Source organism: Drosophila melanogaster, chromosome 2L (assembly GCF_000001215.4).
Source record: "Drosophila melanogaster chromosome 2L".
In the NCBI taxonomy this organism is placed as follows: Eukaryota; Metazoa; Arthropoda; class Insecta; order Diptera; family Drosophilidae; genus Drosophila; species Drosophila melanogaster.
Window position 1 is genome coordinate 9,072,297 of NT_033779.5, and position 17,324 is coordinate 9,089,620.

A 17,324-nucleotide genomic window follows, 5' to 3' on the forward strand; every position below is an offset into this window, starting at 1 on the left:
GACTGCTCTGTGACCCTCTCCCTGGGATTCCTCTACACACCACACACCCAAGGAGAAACGTGCACCATCGCTTGGCAAGTTCATTGTGGGGGGAATCCCAGAGGTGATAGGGCGGCGAGTGGGCGTGGTCGACTGTTGCGCCAGGATGTGACCAAAACAGGAAGAGTGGGTGGAGCGGGTGGATTAGGTGATGGCGAATGAGGAGGCGGAGGCGGAAAGGCCACAAAGGTCGTTGCAACACATTCGCTTCGTTGGGTCAAAAGTCAAGCGTTGGACGGGGGATCCCTTTGGATGCCAGCCATTACAACACTTTGTTGGCTGCTTTGTAAAGTTTTTCTCACCATGGAAAAAGTTTTTTTCTCTCTTTCCCAGTCTTTTTGTATTTTTCACGCCTTGTCCGAAAGTTTCCTGTTTTTCCCCTCTACTTGTTTTGCTATTTTTTCCCGCTGCCGCCTTAACAATGAAATTTTTGACTGCTGATTGTTTGCTGTTCAATGTTATTCTTCCAGTTCAATGCGAGTTTAAGTAGACAGAGCTAAACAAAATGGAAAAAAAGTATACAAAACCGGTCGGAAATATTGGACCTCCTTCTCTGGTACTTAGCCAAAGTCTGCAGCAAATTGAAAATGGAAAGTTTGGTTCCTGTTTTCCTGTGTAGATATATTCACAATTTCTTTTGCAGTTTGTCTGCGACTTTGGTTAAGTATGCCCTGCAGTCTAGTCTCTCTGCTAAGGACTGCCCAAATGAGGTAAAATAGTTTGGGGAATACTATCGGCAAAGTTTTGCCCCGGCTTGTCTGGTAAGATTTATATTTGGGATATTTGAGTTTAGGAAACAAAACAATACATGTACGAAAATCCGACCGAGTAATAAAACAAGATTAAAGATGAGAATCGAAAGTTTAATGGGCGGAGATTTGTAGACCCTTTTATGGCCAACAAACGTAATAACATCACGTAATTTTGAGGGTTGAAAAAACCGCAGGCTGACGTCGCATTTCCATTTTCCCAGCGGAGGCGAAAATGGAATGGATTTAAAACCAACTCCCCATAAGCATGCATTCATTTTTCCAGCAATTTTCACACTCAAGCTGGCATGCACTTTGCTGCATCTCCCCTTGATGCATCCCCTCGTTTTATCTGACAGCTGCACTTACGCAATGTTACGCATAAGTGCCCTTTAGCACCTAGCAAGTTGAACATTTTTTATTTCACTTTTTCTGGCAGTCGATGAGGGCTTATTATACGAAAAAACATTTGTGCATTCCACCCACTTAAAAGGAAGGACAGATTCGTTTTTAAGATGTTCTCTGTTCCCAATAATTTTCAACACCTAACGTATGATGTTTGAGTATTATTCAGGTGTCAAGCTTAGTTTAATTTAAATTACATTTTCTTTTCATTTATGTAAGGCCTTTAAAAATCAGTATTATGCAAACATTGAAGCCAACTGGATAAAAAAAATTGCCCTGTCATTGCTTCCTAATGAAAATTACCATATCCATCGGTTGTCAATACCATGACGATGGACCTTAAAAAATTCGGCAAAATCTGTCTGCACTTTATTAGCGATCATGACTTTACGCGACTGATGAAACTTTTACCCACTGACAAATTGACTTGCCACACGGCCTGAAAGCGAGCTGCCACGTTGTGCGGCTAATAACTCAATAAAGGAAGTCATGGCCTAAACCATCCGCCGCCACCTTCTGCGGATTTCCTTTGTGGCAAGGCAAGCTTAAGCCGATTTCCGCTTGTTTGTCACACAATTACAATTTGTCAGTTGAGGCTTAGGTCGTCGGGATTGCTCTTATCCTTCGCCTGATTGGCTGGCAAAGGTGTATATATATATATCCCAGTCTAATGAGGGATAATCGCAAAGGAGGAGGCGCACAAGCAAATAAGATGTAAAATAAAAAATATTATAGGAATAGGTATTCGTTTGCTTATATTTCTCTTTGACTTGGAACAATTTTTTAAATTAATACAAAAAAACTGCATTTAACATTGACCTTAGCTTTATAAACGTTTTTCACAATGTCAAAAAATTTATGGAACTTTTATTTTAACCATAATTGCACAGTTGGCCGTAATCCATCGATAACCAGTACAAATTGCTTTCATATGGCTAGGCGGTAACGCCTATAAGCCTAATGACCGCACGTAGAACATCTTGTCCTGCGGTCACCATAAATAACAGAAAAGCGCATTTGTCATACGACCTCCCTTCACCTCAAAACCCGCTTCCCCAGTCCCGAGTCCCGATGCCCGATTCCCGATCCCGATCCACTCCCCTGCCATTCACCTTTTGGCAAACTGCAGTCCTTGGCCTTTGTCCTGGACGTGTTGGGCTGTAAATCAGCTCATTAGTTAGTTGGCAGCACCTCGAGCTCGGCTAAGACCAGTCTATGAGTAACACGTAGAAGCTGCTACAGTGAGAAAAATATATACGGCTTGGTTAAGTTATATAATTTTAATTAGCCTTAACATATATAGTAGTCTAAATAAAAAACTTTCAACTCTTTTTTATGTAATAGCATGTTAGTATAATGAATACTATTATGAAAAGCAAAGGCTTTACTAACAAATGCAGATTAGTAATACACATGTGTTTTCATTTTCATTAAAATGACTTATGTCATTTCTAATTAAGTGTACTTTTTGCCGGTGTACTTGTTGGTGGCTTGTGCGGTCGCTCGTTAAGCTTCATTTAATCAAAACAAAAAGTTGGTCTGGTGAAAAATTACCCCATACACAAGAGGTAAGCGGCAGGCTAAAATGCCTCTTTGAATGCTAATAAATCTCGTTCGGTGCGTGGCTGGGCTGCCTATCAACGCTAAAACCCGACCTTTGGCAGTGGCAAATATAATTTAAGCAGCCAAATATCTGCGAAAGTTGTTGGTCGAAAGTTTTGCAAGCGGGTCCGGCCAAGAATCAGAGTCGAAGGGATTTTCTTTTTAGTTGATGATAGCCGGGAGTTAAGCCAATGAAGGATTGGATTGGATTGATATGGGAGGGCGAGTGTGTGGGAGTTAATGAAGCACGCCGATTGGGGGTTCCGGGGTCGAGAGAAATATGGCCAGTCAGCTGTCGATTAAGTTTAGTGCCTGATGATGATTGTTCCTGGGGGGTCGTGACCCCATGCTGATTGCCCGAGTCCAGTTTCGAGTGAGTGTGCTGTTATTGTTTGAAACTAATCTTTAAAGATCATTAGCTTTGTTCGCACAAAACTCTTCATAACAATAATAATTCCCCCAAATAGCCCTGAAGCTTTACATTGAGGAGTCGAAGGGTATGCGGTCCCCCCACTAATACCATATATATATATTTATATAAAGTGTCCGCGAAAGATGGCCAGCTATAATGACGTCAAAGTTGTCAGGGGTTTTTTCATATTGTTGCCTTCAACATTAACCTTACCCTTTTGCACTTTCGTGCCTGCCCCTCTTCACTATGATAATGATAATGAGCGTAATGGCAGCGGGTTGAGAGGTGAGAGCCTGGCTGATGACTCGGAGCTACTCCAAGTCCGCTAATCTTAATTACTTTTGTTTAATTACTTTGACGTCCTGCCCGCGACCATGACAAGCCAACTTCCTGCGTTTCGGTATTGTTTCCACTTTGAAACGCCCGAAGGTATGCAACGGCGTTGGCTTCTTCCTTTAAAATAAATAATGTTTACTTATTATTTTTTGGCTGAAAAAGAATGAAGGCAAGGTAAGAAAAATTACCAAGTGAAAACTTTACGCAGTTAACAAAAGAACCCAGAATTTACATTTTGCCTTACCGCCATAGTACAAATAAGGACCACATGCTTTTAGGCGTTTTAGCATCCTGATTGTTCGTACCTGACCTAAGGCACTCGGTAAAAAAAAAACTCCGGAAAAATACTTACGTATTTTGTAAACTAATTTAGAGATTAAAATCTTGACCCAACCGGGGAATGCCAAAGGGCTTGGCCTCCATTCGCTGCTCCGCGGAAGCCAAGCCAATTAGCATAATAATGTTGATTTTTATTGCTGCACCGAAAAGTTTTGTCATTGACTTTGGTCAATGTTTGTTCAAGGCCCCTCCCATGAAAAGCCTCTGGCTGGGCCTAAGGTTATGATAATTTAAAGTGTTGGACTTTTCCAAAATATTTGTCATGGCAAAATTTCAAAGCCGGGCGGCAGGCTTGATACTGCCCATGAAATTGTTTGATAGCATATTAAGTGTCTGTTTGTGGGCTTGCCACAAAGTGTGCACTAAAACTTGTTTTTTTTTCGGACTACAAATAATTTATGAGGCCAATCAAAATCGCACAAACTGAAACCAGAAAGACGACAGAAAAGTGCCCAATATAAATTCCAACGAGGCCAACGAGCAAATACAAGCAGGAGAGAAACTTAATTTTTGTACTTACCTACACACTGGTTTTTTATTGCTCTTTATTTTCAGAATCCCAAAAACTAAGCATTATTTATACAAAATATTCTAAATAAATAAATAAATATAAAAAAACATAAAAATATAAATTTAATACTCAGCTCGTTTCCCTTTTTTTTTATTAAAATAAATAAAAATTTCTGCAGAGTCTCCTTAATAAGTTCATGTTGCCCAACTATGATAGAGCATTGTTTCACCTACGCCACTTCAGAATGTGTTATATAAGCCATGGCCCTTAAAAGTATGCAATAAATGTTAAGGCCAAGACGAGGTAGGTGGAATCTGCCAGGATCTGCAGAAACTGTAAAAGTGTGTTTCTCCTAGTCTTGAAAATCAGATGGAACGGAAAAGCCATCAGGTGGTGTTGAAAAGGCTTTAATTTTTCTTTCAGACTGTTCAGTAGAATGCACCCAATGTATTTATAGGTTAAAGTAGGCTGTGTAAAAATATACAAAGGTCGATTGGGAAAATTTAATAATCTGAATTATTTTTTTCTTAAGAAAACAAAGATAAACCGAAGATGGTCAGCGCAAAAACTATTATAGCTACTGGTGTGCTGAACATCCTGGGCATTTCCTTTTTCGTGGCCCAGCCAAAGGATCGATGCTCGGCAGCTCCACCCGTTGGAAAGTATATCTTCCTACTAGCTATTCTTCTGCTCTTTTGGGATTCAGATATGATTCCAAGGAAATTGAAACCGTTTTCCCCACGGATTTTTGCCTGCGGAGATCTTTTATTCACGATCTTCTTCACCGAAATAATCCTGCTGGTGGGATGGTGTGGCCTCGAGAGGATGACCTATCGATTTATATTTTCTGTGTGCCGTGGAAAACCTGGTTGCAATTACGGATTAATGACTTTCTGCAGCATCTTAGGTGCCGTTGGATCACTGTGCATTGTGCTCGAGGTGTTGACACAGCGGAAGATGAAGAATTTGGTGGGACAGAACAGTGCCGGCTTGCTTATTCCTCAGGACGCCGGACCAGTGTTCAAATTCATTCATGATGTGCGAACCTTTGTGAGGGGCGCCATATACTTTTTCCAATTGACTCGGGAGGAACGTATTCTATCAGTCCACGCCTTCGAGGCTCAATTGCGCTACAAGAAGGGACAGGACGTACAACCTGGTGAACCTGCTGTCCAGGATTCCGGGAATCAAATGGACGCCGGAAAATCGACGACAGAACCGGAAATCGTCCACGAGTTGTCCCCGTAAATTGTTTATTATTTATACAAATTTATGCCAACAGCTGTTGCTACCGCCGTCCTTATTGTTGCTATCCTTTTTTTTCCGATTTTTTTGTGTGGGGAATCGGCATGGGGCGGTATACCTTTCATTTTTCGATTTTCCGGAATTCGGTCCTCTCATTGTTTGCTTTTCATTTTTTGCTCCAACTGTTTTCCTTGCGGTGGCCATTTTAATTTTCGCCTTTATTCCTCTCCTCGCCATCATCGTTGTTGCCATGTTAGCCGCAATTGATTTGCCGTAAATTGTATTTTTAATCTGTCCGACAAACGTTCGACATTCGATTTCGTTTCGAAATATGTTGAAAGCGATTCTGTTTGTATTTCGTTCTCCACTGCGGAATCGGGGCGATTGGATCCTGGGGCGGGAGAAGGGTGTTAATGAGTGTGTCAGGGGTGTTATTTATTCGTTAGGTAATTGGCAGTTTAAGATTCGTTTCGCTTACAAAAAAGAGACATGATCTTTCTTAAATGACTCACCTTTTTTAGATTATTACGAGTTTTTAGTGTGTTTAAATACTTTGAATATATTAAATAAAATTGTTATAACAAAATGTTTGCTTTAAAATTTAACAAAACTATTAAATATTCGGTCATATTTTCAAAACCCACTTTTTATAATTAAAAAAAAATTTTTTGTACGGACTCTTCAGTTAGAAGAGAAATTTTATTTCCAGAGCTTCACACCTAACACAAATATTTACACCAATTTATTTGTAGGCTTTTAGATGCAGTCGATTAAATTGCAAATTCTGTATTGGGCTGCTCATCAAAGGGCGGGCGTATAAAAATAAAGTGCTAGCAAAACAAGAGTCGAACATTATTTTTGGCAATTGCTTTGGAAATACTAATATGATTGACAGTTGCTGGAATCGCATTAATGTCACTCACACTCACGCGGCCCACATCCAAGCACCCCCATGTTGCCCCAGTGTTGAGTAATTGAATTTGTTTCTGTGTTGACTCGATGTTGCTGCGACTGAAGTCCAATGGGCTTGGAAAAGAAAAACAAGGGGAAAGTATATTAAATATTTCACATCTTACACGTCTGGGAATCGGATCAGCAAAAAGTCATGAAGTGCGGGTTGTGTGTTCTTTGTCTCGTGGAATCTTTTACATTGCTTTTGATTTGCTAGGGAAGTTGGTGGAGTGTCCCTAAATTTTGTTCAATTCGCTTCCTTAGTTATGCTGCAAATGTTTTAAATAAAAAATAACAATAATGGCCTATAAAAGCTGAGGTTTTTTTTTGCAAATCTAACGGAACAACTTCCAAGGCCAATTGACTGTTCATTTGGAATATAATAATCACCCATGCTTTACCCCTAACTAACTCTACGGGCTGAAATCAGAGTTGTACATAGCTTAGCAGATTATCTTCACACACTCTGTGATAACGAAACACCGCCCCCGTGGGCATTATATCAACTTAAATGCCAAGTGTCGTTAGTTTCCCACTGCTACAGAATGGGTGATAAGATGGATTTTTGGGGGTCTTTGCGGGTTTTCGGGGGTTCTGTCAACGAAACGGATGGATAAGAAAAAGTATGTGAGCTTCTGGCAGACTGCGTACATATGTTAGCACATTTTTAAATGTGCTTGTGTCAGGCTGAAGTCGTGACTGCAGTAAATTCCTGACTACCCAAAAATTCTCAGATAACGAAGAATGGCAAACTTGATAGAAATGAGCATTTCAACATTTTCAACTTAAGCTGGAAAAAAATATATATACGTACGTACATATATGTGAAATAACCCAACGAGGAACATGAGACAAGAAAACTGGCAATGCATGTCTGCAATTTTTTAAGCAAACATTTTATTTGCTAAAATGCTAAAAAAAAAAAACAAAAACATCCCCATAGAAGATGGAGTGAGAATGAAACTTGAGACACACAACCCACATCAAAAGAGCAACTTCTGCATTTTTCCCCAGTTCTCGTTGTCGATGTTGTTGCTCCTGTTCCTTTAGTTGTTGTTGACTTGCGCTCCTGTTGACATTTTGATACAAATCTTCAATAAAATAAAAGCAGCTCAAGTGGCCATAGCGTAAACAACAAAGGAAGTGCGACCAGTAGGGAAAAACTTGGGAAAACATTCTAGGTGGAGGAGGTGTGGGGCGCAGACATAAAATAACCAAAAGTACTAACCGAAAACTGCTTGTAAAATGGTGGAACTATTTTCTGGGTAATATTTTAAGTTGAATTTAAGATCTACAAAATATCATATATATATATATATATATACGCAAGTTTGTTAATTAAATGTATTCCTTTTCCATGTTCCTGTTTTTGTTGTACTTATTCAGTATAATTTGTATAACAAGCAATCATTAAGCATATTGTTTACTGTTTGCTGCTGTTTTAGTATCAGTAGATTACAGTTCCGACCATCCAATTTGTTTGTTGTATGTATATGCAACTAAAATCTTTGCAACTAAAATGGATCTATAAAAGTATTTACAGCTTGGAGTGTGAAATCTCAAATGGACTTAAAAGTCGTAACGATTAATTGGCCGCGACAAACCCTTTTGGACACCCTAATCCGGCGATTCAATTCGGACCGTCGTCCTGTCTGAAAGTCCTTGGTGTCATCTGTCCCAGGAAATCTTTTTCGTTTTTGGCGGACTTGATGTTGTTCCCCCTTTCGTCTGGTTGGGTTTTTGTGACTGTGGTCAAGCATATGGCAAACAACACAGAACAACATGCTATTTCGTCCCCACACAGATACACACTCACACACACATGCGGTGGGCAATCACGTAACAACAACAACAGCGAAGCCGAACAAAAAGTTGTTAGCCAATTTACTAAATGTCCAGTGTGTGTTGAATTGTTGAAGCTCGTTTGCCGCTTTGTGTACTTTTTCGTGTTTCGTATTGAATAACAAATTATTTGTGGCATATGTTTAGGGGCTGGCAAGGACCGAGGACCAAGAACAGGAGCTGAGTGGGCGTTAAACGACTTGTTAGCCAGTCAGTCATGGATAGTCCGATGGTCTGACAACTTGTTTGCCCGCCCGAGATGGACATGGAAAAGAGTAAATAAGTTGAAAACTGGAATTAGTCCGTTTAGTTGTGGGATAGTTTAATGTTCTCCATGGACTTTGGGCGTATCAGATGAAGTTAAAGATCAAAAGTAGTCGACTTTTCCGGTTCTTTGGCTCAACTATTGTTGAACCCAAACCGTTTGAGTCTTTCTACCTCGATACGTGAGTGATTTACCAATGAATATGAAGCCACAAAACGAGAGTCGGCCCAAAAATAGAAGCGTATAACTTTTAATACAATTTGTAGGCTCTGACTTCAGCCCTGGCTCTTCATTAGGATTTTTATTTCTTTTGGATATTTTATAGCTTGCCAAAAACCGAAGAATTTATTGCCGCAAGTTCAAAACGTTTCGATGGCTGGCATTTTTCTGAATCGACCTCGACACGCTTGCTGCATTTTCAATTGCATTTCCAATAAATTGTTTCCAGCCTCGAGTAGTTCCGCTTCCTACCTCCTTGACTTTGCCAAATTGGCGAACATAAAAGAGGAGCAAAATATCCGCGTTACACTTAATTTTCCCATGACTCTGGTGAACTGCACCAGAGAAATGCGTTTGTGGTTGGTGGGGGGGAGTATCGTTGGGCGTAGAGTGGGCGTGGCAGGATGTAATTAGGCGCTGTTAATTAGGTCGTAATTGGAGTTTTTCACTGAGGCTCCAAGCGGTCGAGGGTGACTTCCCCAAGGACATTACTTATGTGTAATAAAAGGGTGAATAATCGCAGTTGGATGCTATGCGCGCAACGAGAACTGAAGATATTTTTCCGAAAGGATAGAAGTGGTATCAAAAATGGGTTAAAACTATTAGGAACGCCTATTGAGATTTCAAGATAAGAAGGCTTGAAAACTGTAACTTTGTTTCCTATCTACAGATATTATGTATTGTAAGAAGTTATTGCATTAATATAGTAGAGACCTCCACGTATACATAAATAAAAGCAAAGACAAATTAAAGCTATATGAAACTCGTAAATGAATTCATACTGATTAATTAAAACAATTTTTATTTTTATTTTAAGATCCATTTTTATTTAACAAAATAAAGTTTTGTTTATGGTTTTAATGGTGAGATAGTCAAGTTCCGTAGGTTTTCTTTCACTACCAAACCTATTAGAAACCGTGAAGGCTCTATTGATTTCCCTTTTCATATCGTATATTAAACCTTATCTCAATTAAAAGACACATTGATAGTGAATAAGTAGAATTTATTTTGTTGATAGGTGTATGTCTTATAATTATTTAGCCACGTGTAGATAAGTTACACTATGACATGGTAAAAACTTTTGTATTTACATGTTTGGTTTACAATAAATAAATCTAGCAAATGTCAATATAATCGTACACTAAGATTACTAAACTAGTGTTTTTATAGATTCAAAATAAATCAAATTTAAGTGAAAAGAATATTTATCTTTATATTGGTGCCCATGACTAAACATAGCACAAACTATTTAAAGCAAATTTAAACTTTAGATAAACTGAAGTGCCGTCCACGATTTTAAAAATGTTTTAATTTCAATATAACTATCTGATGAGTAACACGAATACCGAATAATAAGTATTCAGTACTTCCTATAACTTGCTAAGCTATCTAGGCAGTAAAACACCACAACAAAGTGAATATATATTTATTTAAAATATTTTGTTGTTGTAGTAATACTATAAATAGAGTTTTCCTTACAACTAATCCCAACATTTGTAATAATGTTTTTATTTTAACTAAGCTATCTGGCCAGTAAAACACGACAAAAAATTTATTTATATTTATTTTGAATATTTTGTGTTCAAAATAATAAATAAGAAGTAGTCCTTGCATCGGAGCGTAGGGAAGATTTTAGTGTCCTCACATCCTTGGGCACCTGCCGCTGAGTCCCGCTCAAAAACCTAACTAAGCTTCAATTGGGCACTGCCCTGACTTTTATAATGCGGCTCAGCCAATGAGAGTCAAGATATAAAGTTGTTAAAATGCAAAGTGGTTCGGTAACATAGGGGTTGCTGTTTAGAAAAGCCACTGTTAGGCAACTAAAGCTTTTTGGCAAAGCTTGAAAGCTGGATTGCAAAGCAGATTCCTGCAGGGGAAAATATACCGCTGTTTAAGGAAATGTAAGCAAACGGTTCTGTTAAGGATATTTTGTGAAAAGCAATATTGGGAAATTCAGAAAGCTTAACATTGAAAAATTCTCTTTAAGAATAAGTCTGTAATGTAAATAACAGTAATGTAATTTAACATTTTTCTTTAAATAACATAACTGTTACTGCAAACATAAAATATTATGTTATACCCAAAAAAAGGGAAATGCATTAGAACCGAATGCAATTATTATAAGAACAACCATTGTTGCAGTTACTATATATTTACAGTATACTTGTTTTTCTTTAATGTTGTTAAATGAGTATTTATAATCTAACAAATCTGTAAAGTTCTTGAAAGTTAATTGTGTTAAAATGGAGTGGCAATAGTAACATCCATTTGGCATTCGATACTTTGGCTTTTGTGGTTAAAACAAATTAAGTGGAATTAATTTGACTTTGCCTGGCTTTTCACCTGTGCATCGGCACACTCGCTCGCACACTCAACCGTGTGTTTGTGCTTGTGCATTTATGATTTCGGAAAAAGGCCTCGGAAAAGTAAGTCTGGAACAGGCTTTGTTTGTACTGCTCGTTTTGCTGTCTCGCTGTTTCTGACATTTCGAGTGGTTTTCTCCCCCCGCCCCCCATGCATTAAATATTCATCATGGAAAAAGCACTGGCAAGTGGATAAGGTAGAATAAAAAAAAAAAATGGGAGAGCCCAATACGTATAGCCACATATATCCATATAGGATATGTTTATGGTAATTTATACTCCGGTGCGGAGATTGAAATTCATGTAAATAAATTGCACCTGTAAAAATAATTAAAGTTGAAATCGCTCGCTGGCTGGCTAAAATATGAACTCCACCTTTCACTTGCCAGTGCATAAATTTACTCGTTCGCATACCCATTTATATCTGGGCTGCGATATATACGGTAGGGCTACTTGTTATTTGTTATATAGTGGCAAGCAACAAAAAAAATTGGAATAAAATAAAAAGAAAAAGAAAACTTTCCGCCAGACGATGGAGCACTCGAAGTTGTGGGACCTTCGTCCCGAAGTGCGGGAACGTCGCTTCAAGTGGACTTCAGACGGCCAGCAACAACAACAACAACAATTGGGGTGGTGCAATAACAAGGACGATCCACGTGCAAAAAATTCTTTTGCTATTTTTCAATGGGGGTGACCTGCTCCTCCCAGGTGCGACGCCAACAAATATTTTTATAATTTCCTTTTCGTGGAAATTTGCATTTTTCTGTTGCGTTGCGTTGTGTTGTGCCTGCCATTTCCGCTTTGCGCTTTGCCACTTTGCCATTTCCGGTTTTGACGGCTCGGCGGGAATTTCTATTCCTTAGCCATAATTGCAAAGTTCCCGCTCCTGCGGCTCCTTGGGGCCTCAGCTCATCCCACAGGCTGTCCGCAAACAATTCCGAGTGATTTTCAATGTGTATGTGAATGAAATTAAGCAATTCCAATTTACCTAAGGTCCTTTCCCGCATCACTGAGTTCACGTAATGATTTCGCAAATGCAATAGCAAGAAAATTGTTTGAGACTTATGGAACTCATTTGAACAACACCAACAAATAATTACTGGTTGGTTTATTAAGAGGCCTTCAAATTACGGAATTTCAGTTAACTGTAGCAAATATGAACTTGAACATCTATTTAAGAATTAAAGCCGAATTCGCTACATGCATACAACCAGACAACTTGCTATTCATAACAACACCCGTTGACAATTGATTACGCATTACTACAATTTAATTATTAACATTAATATATCAATTTGTATTTAATTCATCCTTCCTGTGAAACAGAAATTTATTTGTCATTTATTAAATCTTTAATAATTGGCACGGTCTCTGTGTCAAGCCAACAAGCCTAATTAACATTTAAAATTATCAGCTGACATAAATTGTTTGATGACCATAAATATTTGTGCCGACGAGCGGAGGCAGAAAACTTTGCAGACAAGGCAATATGAAAAGCACAAAAGGACAATAAGGGTCCCAGTTCCGATTGCCGTTTTCCCCTTGCCACAAAAACAGAAAGAGAGGGCAACGGATAGCGCAGTAAAGAGACGGCAGCGAATAAAAAACAAATATATCAAAGCGAGCAAGGGGCATAAATGTAGCGTAATTTAAATAAAATTGCATTAATATGTTCTCTCCACCGAAAGGGATCTCCAGCTGCAGCCTGTGTCCTGGGCAAATTTCCAACCAAGAGAAGAGCTATTCGTGCCTTCCCCGGATCTGCCGGCCATAATTCATCTGGGAGGCAACAAAAACACACACAATCACACACCACACAACTATCGCCGGACCTCTGTTGCTCAGCAAATTCACACCAAAAATCAAAAAGCAATAATGATGCTCGAAATCTGAACAGCCGGGTCCGGGTCCGGGCTCGAGTTCGGGTTGTGCCTGGCGAGATGCGGATGGGAGGTGTGAAAAGTGGGCATGTCTGGGCCACTATAAATGCATGAGTGTGTGTTTGGGCTACGTGGCAAACTTTTCGAGTATTTGTCGTTATAAATTTGACATCAATTGCCACGGCATGTGACCAACGAAGGTCTGACAGTCCAGGAACAAGCCAGGCGGTTCCAGAGGTGGACGGACTACGGCTGAAGGAACGAAAAGGCGGTGAGGCACTGCTGAGGATGTGAGCCAAATTGCGAAAAAAAACAAGGCTCGATTTAGATATGGAAGGAGTAAATTTAAAAGGAAAAATATTTAATAAGGAGTATACTGCCAACCAAAACCCTTTTTACTCCTACAATTTTATTCGAGTAACTCGACTATCAGATACCGACTAAGTCGGTACGCTTGTGAGATCGCAAGCAAGCAAGTAAAATTTTTTTGGCATATGAACAGAAATTCTCACATAAAAAAATAAAAATAATATAAAAAAATCAAATAAACTTACATAAGTGTGGAACTGTTTTCATTCATTATTATTTCACTCTAGGGAATCATATAATTACAAGACTAATTTGTTATTGGTCACAGCGGATTTATGAATTTTTTCTTTTGCTTGTTAAGAGCAAATCATGTTTCCAGTCAATTCAGTTCAGTTTAAAGATTGACCCAGACTACATCGTACCATGTCGAGTAAAATAATATTTCTGTTTTTTCTTTTTTTTATTCAACACCCTACAGACATTAACTGTTCCAACGGATTGGGCAATATTAGAGAGGACTACTGTGAAATATATTTGGATGAACTTGGCGAAAACGGAACATGCTCAATAGCTAATAATGAAGTAACCACTGAAGATTATCAAATGAAATTAGTTTTTCTTAAGCTAGAAATCAATTGGACAAGTCCAGTGTTTCACGGCTGGAATATTTTCAAAATATGTAATGAAACTGATTACGAACTTGTTATAATTTCTGTGCTTGGAATTCGAAGTGAAGTCGATATGAGAATAAGCCCTGCGGTACAATACCTAAGCCTACTTGGCATTCGAGAAATTAGTGGTTACGATATTTACCTTCCATCCGTGCTGATAACTGAGATGGATGTACATCACGCAAATGGACCGAAAATGGTAACTTTTAAATATTTATATGACAGTACAGTCAATTCTGTGATTACAAACAATTACATTCGGAAGACCATGAACAACACCGAGAAAATCAAAATTTATTATCATAATACTTTTGAAAAAACAACACTAACAATGGAGAAAAATATTTTTCATGGCAAAAATAAAATGAGTGCATTAATATTTAATGGTTTAAAAATAAAAGGTTTAACGAATAACACCTTTGAAAATTTAACAAGTTTGAATACCCTTATTTTCGATAATGTCTTTCTAAAAGATCTTTCGTTTTTGAGGTTAGTAAAATAGAGTCTCGGTTATCTTACGTTAATTTCTGCCTGCATTTCAGATCTTCTACGCTTCAGTCATCATTAACATATTGCATTATGAAGGTTGATAATATGGTAGATTTAAAGAGCTTCGAAAAATTCACGAATCTTGAAATTATAGAAGTGAGCCAATACAAAGGATTTAAAAATTTTACTGCTTTCATATGTGAACCATATAAAAGTCACTGTAAATTTACATTAGGAATTAATGAAGTTGCATGCCCCTTAAAATGCAATTGCTCATATAATCGAGACAAGTCACAGTTAGAAATTGATTGTTGGCAGAAAAATCTAACGACTATTCCATCGCTACCGGTACCGAAAAAAGGAAGTTCAGCTCTGGTCTTTCAGAGCAACCTGTTGGCTGAACTCCCCGATAATTCTTTGGAGGGCTATCATAACTTAAAAAGCTTGGACGTGTCATACAACCAACTAACTAGTCTAAGCGTAAGCCAACTGCCTGAAAGTCTTCACTATCTTGACATCAGACATAATAAGATTACTACTCTAAGCCCACAGGTTGTTGAATATCTATACAGTGTTAATGTTTTCAACCAGTATGGCAACAAATGGAGTATCTATTGCGATGAATACCACCTACAAGAATTCTTTTGGTATAAAGCAAAATTGTTACGGATAAAAACATCCAAATTTCAGACAATAATGGAATATATTGAATTAAGTTCAAAAGGCTCATTTGTGGAAAATTTTTTTGTTCAGAATATAGATCAATTATACCTAGAAGCAAATGAAGATGAAATAATAGACGCCTTTGGCCCTTCGGATAAATACTTTAATTTAAAGTTAATGGAAGCTTTAAATCACGCCATTTGGTTGTTTTCTGGGGAGTTCGATGAAATTATTCTCCACCATCTCAACTCGCCCTGCCCTTACAGGTGCTCTTGTTGTTTCGAATGGCATACAGGTGAATTCCTCATAAATTGCCGGAATTTGTCTCTTGACATTTATCCAAGGCTGCCGAACTCGATTCCGTACAAGACGACCTTATATCTTGATAGAAATGAAATAAGAAAACTAACTAATACCGAATCTTTAGTCGTTGCTGGTCATGCATCGATACATAAATTGCATATGTCCCAAAACCTGTTAAGAGAACTTCCGCTTCACCTGCTCCCAGAAAATATAACGTACCTCGACGTACGCAATAATCTATTAAAGTATCTGGATGATGGTGTGATAGCCTTCCTTGAATATCGAGAAAACATTACTAAGATAGAACTTTCTGGGAACCCATGGGAATGTAATTGCAAGGCAAAGGCCTTCCTATCTTTTCTCAGAAGGCACGAGCCGATGGAATACGAAACAGTCCTGCGCCGCGTTGAAATAACTGATGATAAGTGTCCTGAAGACTGCATTTGCTGCGTCGACACCTCAAATTCCGACTCGCTCGCATATGTGGTCGACTGCAGTGGAAAGGAGCTAAGCGAAATACCACAATTACCTACACCAACATATGGGCAAACAACGCTCGTGTTTGAAAGGAATAGTCTCAAGAAATGGCCATCCAGCTTGCTACCAGGATACTCAAGTGTGACACGATTTTATTTGGCCCACAATAGACTTTCCGATATTGATCAACTACCAGACAAACTTGAATATCTGGACATCAGTAACAATAATTTCTCTGCTCTCGACGATCGAGTACGTGGATTTCTTCAGAAAAGAATGAATTCTTCCCAGCTGCAACTTTCCCTCTTCGGAAATCCGTGGACTTGCAGATGTGAAGATAAGGACTTCCTGGTATTCGTAAAGGAGCAAGCGAAAAATATCGCAAACGCTTCAGCTATTCAATGTATTGATACAGGAAGATCGTTGATCGAAGTCGAAGAGACTGATATATGCCCCTCGGTCCTCATCTACTACACCTCCCTCGCCGTCTCTTTGCTGATCATCGCCTTGTCAATTAACGTCTTTATCTGCTTCAGGCAACCCATAATGATCTGGTTCTACGAACACGAAATATGCCTCAGCTTGGCCGCCCGACGGGAACTCGACGAGGATAAGAAATACGATGCATTCCTATCATTCACCCACAAGGACGAGGATCTTATCGAAGAGTTCGTGGATCGACTGGAGAACGGCAGGCACAAGTTTAGGCTATGCTTCTACCTGCGAGATTGGCTGGTGGGGGAGTCCATTCCCGATTGCATTAACCAATCTGTCAAGGGCTCAAGGCGCATTATCATCCTGATGACGAAGAACTTCCTGAAGTCCACCTGGGGTCGCCTCGAGTTCAGACTGGCGCTGCATGCAACATCGAGGGATCGGTGCAAGCGATTGATCGTTGTCCTTTATCCTGATGTTGAACATTTCGATGATCTAGATAGCGAGTTGAGGGCGTACATGGTGCTTAATACCTACCTGGATAGAAATAATCCAAACTTCTGGAACAAGCTAATGTATTCGATGCCGCATGCCAGCCATTTGAAGAGAAGTCGCTCAGATGCAGAAACAAAGGTATAGGAACAAAATATTCAACATATATTATTAAAAATATATAAAATATATAAATATAAAATATAATATATATATATAAAATATTATCGATCAAATCTGACATATCTAGTATAGTATCCATACTTTGTATATAAATAAATAATTGCAATAAATATACTCTTGCAAAATATAAAAGTTAAAAAAAGT

At 38.7% G+C, this 17,324-nt stretch overlaps 2 protein-coding genes across 3 annotated transcripts; both read left to right on the top strand.

The window, feature by feature from the left end:
• The first annotated feature begins 4,824 nt into the window (after nucleotides 1-4,824).
• CG12439 (uncharacterized protein) lies at nucleotides 4,825-5,692 on the top strand. 2 transcript variants are annotated; one of them, NM_135430.2, is made up of 2 exons: nucleotides 4,825-4,856; nucleotides 4,926-5,692. In NM_135430.2, exon 2 carries the CDS (start codon nucleotides 4,946-4,948, stop codon nucleotides 5,639-5,641), a length of 696 nt encoding a protein of 231 aa, NP_609274.2. In that variant the 5' UTR covers nucleotides 4,825-4,856; nucleotides 4,926-4,945; the 3' UTR covers nucleotides 5,642-5,692. The 2 variants fall into 2 exon arrangements, with proteins under 2 accessions (NP_609274.2, NP_001285774.1); NM_001298845.1 differs by having other exon boundaries at nucleotides 4,825-5,692.
• A 6,118-nt stretch (nucleotides 5,693-11,810) lies between these two features.
• Nucleotides 11,811-17,144, top strand: Toll-4 (the record flags this gene model as incomplete). The annotated part of the gene is made up of 4 exons (NM_078795.2): nucleotides 11,811-11,934; nucleotides 13,124-13,231; nucleotides 13,946-14,627; nucleotides 14,681-17,144. 4 exons carry the CDS (start codon nucleotides 11,811-11,813, stop codon nucleotides 17,142-17,144), a joined length of 3,378 nt encoding a protein of 1,125 aa, NP_523519.2.
• Nucleotides 17,145-17,324: the final 180 nt, after the last annotated feature.